Source organism: Gobio gobio (assembly GCF_949357685.1).
Source record: "Gobio gobio genome assembly, chromosome: 15".
Lineage (NCBI taxonomy): Eukaryota > Metazoa > Chordata > Actinopteri > Cypriniformes > Gobionidae > Gobio > Gobio gobio.
The window spans coordinates 6,363,025-6,371,793 of record NC_137108.1 but is presented as its reverse complement, the minus strand read 5'-3'; the positions used below and the strand labels follow the sequence as shown (position 1 = coordinate 6,371,793).

Sequence of the window (8,769 nt, the reverse complement as noted above, 5' to 3'; positions counted from 1 at the left end):
ATTCCTATTGCAATAATACTATTTCTCATAGTATTTAATATTTTTTTCATTATTATTATAAATAATAATAATAATGTTGTTATTCATAATAGAAATTATAATAATTTTAAATTTAAATCAAAGAAATATTGCTATTGCAATACTGATATAGTAATATTATTTAATATAATAATAATAATAGTAATTGTTAATAATAATAATGATATTACTATTAATAAACTTGTTTTATTTAAATTACAAACGAATAAAAATATATATATTCCTACTGTAATAATACTATTTAGTATTTAATAATGACAATAGCTAATATTAATCATTTTATTTTCGAGAACAACAGTAAAATGAGGCTTAATCTCTGACTTTAAGGGCTTCCTGCTCTACGGTTTAATGTTTAAAGCTTCGCTTTAGTTGGACATCAGATATAAACATTTGGGCAGATGTGTGGGTGCGTGTTCAAAAGCCCGACTCCCACTGGTTTACTGTGATCATAAGCCACTTTAACTCGGATTGATCGCCTCTAGCCAGACGCGGCCTGATAAGATTCCAGCGGTAAGCAGTTTGTCTGTCCACACCAGACGCGACTACGAGACTAAATCAATCAAAAATCACAGCCAATCAGAACAGCGTGTGGGCAGAGTCTCCTAATGGATGAAATTCATAAATACTACCATTATTAGAAACACATACTGAGTGACTGAAACAATCTGTGTCATGGATTACACTGTTCACAGCTCTGAACCTTCGTGTCTCCTTCATTTGTTGAGATCTGAGGTGAATTATCCAGCTGCATCAGGAAAGTGTTCACAGCGCTTCACTTTTTCCACATTTTGTTGTCACAGCCTTATTCCAAAACGGATTAAAATCTTCTTTGTTTTCCTCAATTCTACAAACAATTCCCCATAGTGAAAACGTGAAAGACGTTTGTTTGAGAGCTTTGCAAATAGTTTAAAAAAAATGTATCATAAGTATTCACAGCCTTTGCTCAATACTTTGTTAAAGCACCTTTGGCACCAATTACAGTCTTTTTGAGTTTGATGCTACAGCTTGGCACACTTATTTTTGGGCAGTTTCTCCCATTCTTCTTTGTAGGACCTCTCAAGCTCCATCAGGTTGGATGGGGAGCGTCGGTGCACAGCCATTTTCAGATCTGACCAGATAAGAGATGTTCAATCAGGTTCAGGTCTGGGCTCTGGCTGGGCCACTCAAGGACATTCACAGAGTTGTCCCGTAGCCACTCCTTTGTTATCTTGTCTGTGTGCTTAGGGTCGTTGTCCTGTTGGAAGATGAACCTTCGCCCCAGTCTGAGGTCCAGAGTGTTCTGGAGCTGGTTTTCATCAAGGATGTCCCTGTGAATCGCTGCATTCATCATTCCCTCAATCCTGACAAGTCTCCCAGTTCCTGCCGCTGAAAAACACCCCCACAGCATGATGCTGCCACCACCATGCTTCACTGTAGGGATGGTATTGGCCAGGTGATGAGCGGTGCCTGGTTTACTCCAGACATGATGCTTGCCATTCAGGCCAAAGAGTTCAATCTTTGTTTCATCAGACCAGATGATTTTGTTTCTCATGATGGTCTGAGTCCTTCAGGTACTCCAGATGGGCTGTCATGTGCCGTCTGGCCACTCTACCATACAGGCCTGATTGGTGGAGAGCTGCAGAGATGATTGTTCTTCTGGAAGGTTCTCCTCTCTCCAGAGAAATGCTGCTCTGTCAGAGTGACCATCGGGTTCTTGGTGTCCCTGACTAAGGCCCTTCTTCCCTGATCGCTCAGTTTGGCCGGCGGCCAGCTCTAGGAAGAGTCCTGGTGGTTCCAAACTTCTTCCATTTACGGATGATCAGGCCACTGTGCTCAATGGGACCTTCAATGCTGCAGAAATGTTTCTATACCCTTTCCCAGATCTGTTCCTCAATACAATCCTGTCTCGGAGGTCTACAGACAATTCCTTGGACTTCATGGCTTGGTTTGTGCTCTGACATGCACTGTTAAAGAGTTAGTTCACCCAAAAATGAAAATTCTGTCATTAATTACTTACCCTCATGTCGTTCGACACCCGTCAGACCTCCGTTCATCTTCAGAACACAAATGAAGATATTTTTGTTAAAATCTGATGGCTCTGAAAGGCCTCCTTTGGCTCAATGCACTTTACACTCTCAAGACCCTTAAAAGGCACTAAAGACGTCGTTACAAAGTCCATTTCACTACAGTGGCTCTACAACTTTATGGAGTGACGAGAATAGTTTTTGTGCGCAAAAAAAATAACGACTTATATAGTGATGACGATTTCAAAACACGGCATCATGAAGCTTCAAAGCGTTATGAATCAGTGAGTCGATTCAGCAGTTTGGCGGTTTGACACGCGATCCGAATCATGATTCGACTCACTGATTCATAACGCTTCGAAGCTTCATGAGGCCGTGTTTTGAAATCGTCATCACTATACAAGTCGTTATTTTTTTTGCGCACAAAAACTATTCTCGTCACTCCATAAAGTTATTGTAGAACCACTGTAGTGAGATGGACTTTGTAACGATGTCTTTAGTGCCTTTTAAGGGTCTTGAGAGTGTAAAGTGCATTGAGCCAATGGAGAACTTTCAGAGCCATCAGATTTTAACAAAAATATCTTCATTTCTGTTCTGAAGATGAACGGAGGTCTGACGGGTGTCGAACGACATGAGGGTGAGTAATTAATGACAGAATTTTCATTTTTGGGTGAACTAACCCTTTAACTGTGGGACCTTATATAGACAGGTGTGCGCCTTTCCAAAAACATGTCCGATCAACTGAATTTACCACAGGTGGACTCCAATCAAGTTGCAGAAACATCTCGAGGATGATCAGTGGAAACAGGAGCACCTGAGCTCAATTCTGAGTGTCATGGCAAAGGCTGTGCATACTTTTGTACATGTGATTTTTATTTTCGTTTTTTATTTTGAATACATTTGCAAAGACTTCAAACAAATGTCTTTCACGTTGTCATTATGGGGTATTGTTTGTAGAATTGAGGAAAACAATATATGAATTTAATCCATTTTGGAATAAGGCTGAAACGTAACAAAATGTGGTAAAGCGCTGTGAATTCTTTCCGGATGCGCTGTATAAAGGTTACGCAAAATGATATTCAAACTCACTTTAGACCTTTTAACATAAAATAAAGCACATAATCTGTACCTGAGATTATCAGTGTCATACTTTGTATGTTATAGTTTCAGCCGTGGTGTCACAGAAACAGAAATACTAAAATACAATCATCACGTATTGCCCTCATGGAAAAGATGCTTTAGTCGCATCTGGTGCAACAGCATCAGCTGCAGAGTGAAGCACTGATAGGTTGTGTTACCTGTACAGGTAGATGAAGAAGCAGAGAAGGTGGAAGCCCAGTTTGATCATGGCTTCCTTCATATGGGACTTGAGCTGGCCTCTGTTGTGGATCTCTGTGGGATCGTACACTCCCATGTTCCCCATGGGCACCTTCACGTATCTGTGTGCAGATGTTAATGAGAATGCGTCAGGTTTGTACATCTATACATTCTGTGCGATTGAGATACTCACCTGTAGACGTTCCATGAAGCCACCGGGAAGTTGAGCAGGAAGACGAACCAGTGCATGGACACCAGCATTAGGACGGTGGCCAGAGCCTGACCGATCATCTCAGGAATCACCCACTGAACACAGAGCACACGCTTCACTCAGACGGAAACATACAGGCCTTTTTCAACAGCGACACACTTTTGACTATTTCAAATGTGGAGGAGAAGAATTCAACTTAAATCATTCCTGCTGCTCCCCCGTCATTAACACATAGAAAATAAACACCAATCTGATTTTTTTAATTTGAACGTTAAAAATTCTCACCATTGCGAATTTATATCTCACAATTCTGACTTTAAATCTCTCAATTGTGAGGGGAAAAAAATCTATTTTAATCAATAAAAATTTTTATTCCGTTGCAGAAACAAGCTTCCATAAGAATCACACACACACACACACACACACACACACACACACACACACACACACACACACACACACACACACACACACACACACACACACACACACACACACACACACACACACACACACACACACACACACACACACACACACACACTTTATATAATATTGATATACTGTGTAGGGATGAAAGGGTATGGAAATTTCACATCATGATTATAGTGACCCAAATTATCACGGTTATCAATATTATCACGATTTTGTTCAAATGAGATGAAAGTGTTCAAAAAGAACAGATGCACACACTGAACACATTTCAACAAGTTTTATATTTGAAAATCAACAACAAATAACTAAAGCAGCTCTAAGCACTTTTTTAAGCTAGATTATATTCTGTGGGATTTCCTTCCTAATAATGGCCGTCATCAATAGCAATGCATAACACATAAATAATAATAATTTGGTGTAAATATAATCTTTAATATTATCTCTGTAAATATATTCTCAAGCTCTCATTAGTGTTGCTCATTAGCAATGATGCATTTAAATCAACATATTTTGTGTATGAGCCCAAACAGTATCCTAGTGCAATAATGCATATCCATATTTCCATATGATTTGACAGTTTATTTAATATCAAAATGTGTGCATCATACCTGACACCTAGATGATCACTTTACAGTCAGTTTTATGACTGTCATTCTCTTCAAACGCTACTGAAGTTAGAAACGTGTATAACGTTACCAATGTTGTTTGTAACTTTAGAGACGGTCCCGAAATTTGTGAATCTCGAACGTAAAGCCAACTTTATGCCAGTCACATCAGATGCGCTGTGGTTCTGCCGTGTTTGTTTGAAACTATTTTCGCTGCTGAAATAGAACAAAAACAGTCAATCACTGTATGATGAGTGAATCTCCTGCGTACAGCGCACACACATCTCTGCTTTGAGTGCAGATTTCAGCGAGTGAGAGACGCTCTGAACAAAACTCTGGCTAATCTGATTATTAGACATTGCATTCATAAACTCAATAGAAACACGTGTGAGTGGTTATAATGCACAGCACGATTATAACAGATGGCCTTTGAGAAGACTATAATAAGTTCAACTGCCAAAGTGGCTAGTGTGAGTTACACGCCACAGCCGAAATACGCCCGTAAATGACGGTTGTAAATGTCAAACCCTGATTATTATTATCCCTTAAATGTCACCCTAGTCTTGTCTGAACTTGTTCGTTGGTCTTTGGCTCAAGCTTCACGTTATTATTTCCCAGACTTAACGTTAGTTTTAGTATTCAGGTCAAAGTCCACTTGTCTTGCGTTCGTAGTTTTGAAGTGTTTCCCCCTATTACAGCGACTTTCCTCTGGCATGTTCTGCAGACAGGGTGACCATAGTCGATTAAGTTTCCCTCAGGACTTTTGTAAAAGCCAAAATATGACCAAACCTCAGATTTGGTCATTTTAGAGGCTAAAAAATACCCCGAGTGATGTCTGCCATTTCTTCTAATAAAAAAAAAAACAGCGTTGCGCTGCACCAGTGTCAGACTGATGCTGACTGGACAGGATTTACCACAAGTTTTCAAAATCGTGATAATCACATGCGGTTTTAATGATAATTACATTTTAAACGATATTACTAACCGTCACTACATTTTATTGTGGTTTATCGCGAAACCGGTAATCGTTTCATCCCTAGTGTATGTATATAGCATCATTCATTATTATCAGCATTTACAGAATTTAATAAACTAATTTACTAATGAAATGCAAAGCCAGTTCATTTTTATTTAAATGTGAAAAATAGACATTCAGTGAAGTCTGAAAGCACCAGTGAAACTTCTTTTTACGTTTCTATTTCACATTAAAATACTTCATTATTTAAAGGCAAATGATAACATCAGCAACTTGAGTGGGGGACAGAATGCATACGTCTCTTCTGCTCATAAAGCCTGCATTTATTTGATAAAAAAAAACAACAACAAAAAACCTGTAATATTGTGAAATATTATTAGAATGAATTATTAATTAATTATTAAGAAATAACTGTTTTCTCTATCAAAGCTGAATTTTCAGCATCATTACTCCAGTGTCACATGATCCTTCAGAAATCACTCTGATATGAGGATTTATTATCAATGTTGGGAACAGTTTTGCTGTTTAATATTTTTTTGGAATCTGTGATAATGATTACAGGATTCATTGATGAATAGTTAAAAAGAACAGTAAATTCTTTTCTAAAAATATAAATCTTTACTATCACTTTTTATCAATTTAACACATCATTGCTGAATAAAACTATATTGTTATAAAAGATTTTGATTTTAAATATATGCAGTTTTTTTTTTTTTCAAAGAATCCTGAAAAAATATAGGTTATTAAAAAATATTAAAGGGTTAGTTCACCCAAAAATGACAATAATGTCATGTATTCCTCACCCTCATGCCGTTCCACACCCGTAAGACATTCATCTTCAGAACACAAATGAAGATATTTGTGTTGAAATCCAAAGGCTTATTCTCGTGGCTTTATAATATTAATATTGAACCACTGTACTCACATGAACTGATTTAAATATGTGTTTAGTACATTAATGGATCTTGAGAGTGTAAATTGCCCTATGCAGGCCTCACTGAGCCTTCGGATTTCAACACAAATATCTTCATTTGTTCCGAAGATGAACATCTTACAGGTGTGGAACAGCATGAGGGTGAGGAATAAAGGACATTATTTTCATTTTTGAGGGAACTAACCCTTTAAGGAGTAAAACAGTTTCCAACATTGATTAGTGAAGGGTCATGTGACACTGAAGACCGGAGTAATGATGCTGTACATTCAGCTTTGATCACAGGAATAAATTACACTTTACTATATATATTCACATAGAAAAGAGTATTTCTCGTTTGTAATAATATTTTAAAATATTTTTTTTCTGCATTTTTGATCAAATAAATGCAGCCTGCATAAGAGCTTTCTTTCAAAAACATTAATTATAGTGTACACACACACACACACACACACACACACACACACACACACACACACACACTTTGTCAATCATTACATAATACAATAAAATGAATGTTATAAATGAAATTTCACCTTTAGATTCACAACCCAGACTTACTTTGTTTAACTTGGAGCAGCAAGCTCGAGCATTGATGTAGTCACATTCCAGATCAGACAGAGTAATAATCTGAGCATGGAGTTAAAGTACAAAGATCATAAATAATGATTAATAACAATCTGTAATTGATTCAAAATAGATCTGCCATCCTGTTTATGAGCCATCCTCAACTGACAGAGGGAGAAAACACTATAATCTCACACTGTGGAGCTTCCATGAATCGTATTAAACTCAGTAATGCAGTGAAACACACAATATAAAGATGAATTATCATAACTGATACACAAAAGCTCATCAATCCGCAATCACAGCCTGCAGCGAGCAGCTCCTGCTAACACACACAACACCACCACAACAAACCCCTGCTGAGAAGCGATCAATGAAAGACATCTTCATTCATGCGAGGCGTTCAGAAAGGATACGAAATAAACGGAGAGGAATATTAAAGCGCAGCAGTCGACGAGAGATAGAATGAACACGGCTGCCTCCATTTTGGCGCTTCCGCTTTCACTGCAGCCACTGCCGCTTCCGGGTGATTCTTCTCTCGCGCTGAATCCTCAGAGTCGAGTCTCACGAGCGCCACCGTTCGGCGGAACCGATCAACAACATCACCAGAGCATTTGAAAACTATCACTGCTGCCTCAAAATATATATTTTTTAACACACAACATGCCTCAATATACACAAACTTTAACAGAATTAAAAACTAAGCAACAAAACATAAATATTTTTTTAAATAAATAAAGAAAAAAAATACATTTATATAAGAAAAATCATCATTAAAGGTGCACTATGTACATTTTTTTCAGTAAAATATTGTGAGGTGAAGACCACATGTCCCAAGATTCTGCGTTCAAACGTGGAGTCATCAAACTACGCCTTTGTTTTGAACAGGCGACCTCTAGTGGACTGAAAAGTTACATAGTGCAGCTTTAAAGCTACACCGTGTAACTCTTTTAGTTTATTCTTAGCTAAAAACACTTAGTTCTTTCAAAATATATGTGCTCATTAATGTATATTTACTTCTTTCAAGTAATAAAGTATTCTTGTAAGTTTATAATATGCCATTGAAAATACATACGGGTGAGGGTTCGAATGCCGGTCGCCATGTTGCCCCTCCATCTTGAAAGTACATTAGCCAAAGAGGGACATACCTGTGAATTCAAGCTTCGCCTTTCGCGTTTTAACACTCGATGGCACCGTGTCGAATGTGGACGAGGTCGAACTGGAAGCCATATTAATCTTGGACTAAATCGGCCACCGTAGGAGTTAAAACGAAATCGGAATTGAGAGGAAGAGAAACTAATATTCACTGGATGGTCATATACCTTTTCACCGCTAGATGGGGGAAAATATCACACAGTGTAGCTTTAAGGCAAAATTTACATGGAATTTTGCTGTTTATTATAAATGATTTTTAAATGCCATATTCTGTAAGGATGGAAGATTCCACCGAAAAGGCTAAAAGTAAAGAATAACTTCCCCTCCGTCTTGCAGCGACTTCTCTTCTCTGATGACATGTTTAGTGGCACTAGGGCGGGGCAACCTGTCACTCACATGAGATCCACCAATAGCAAAGCACAACAATCCAATCAATACCCCATGTACAAAATAAAGCCCCGCCCTACATTTGTTCTTGTTTGAGAAGCCGTTTCATGGCGACTTTAATTTAAATAATTTGCCTGAAATTG

At 37.9% G+C, this 8,769-nt stretch overlaps 1 protein-coding gene across 1 annotated transcript in view; it reads right to left on the bottom strand.

Annotated features, from left to right (window-relative positions):
- Positions 1–7,609, bottom strand: part of cnih4 (cornichon family member 4) — an 8,426-nt gene extending 817 nt beyond the window's left edge. The window contains exons 1-4 of the mRNA XM_079836156.1: positions 7,501–7,609; positions 7,079–7,147; positions 3,553–3,665; positions 3,341–3,481 (exon numbers count right to left, since the gene is read on the bottom strand). Of these exons, the coding sequence (XP_079692282.1) occupies positions 3,341–3,481; positions 3,553–3,665; positions 7,079–7,147; positions 7,501–7,569 (392 nt within the window). The 5' untranslated portion in view covers positions 7,570–7,609. The remainder of the gene's footprint in view (positions 1–3,340; positions 3,482–3,552; positions 3,666–7,078; positions 7,148–7,500) is intronic.
- Between the last annotated feature and the right edge of the window lie 1,160 nt (positions 7,610–8,769).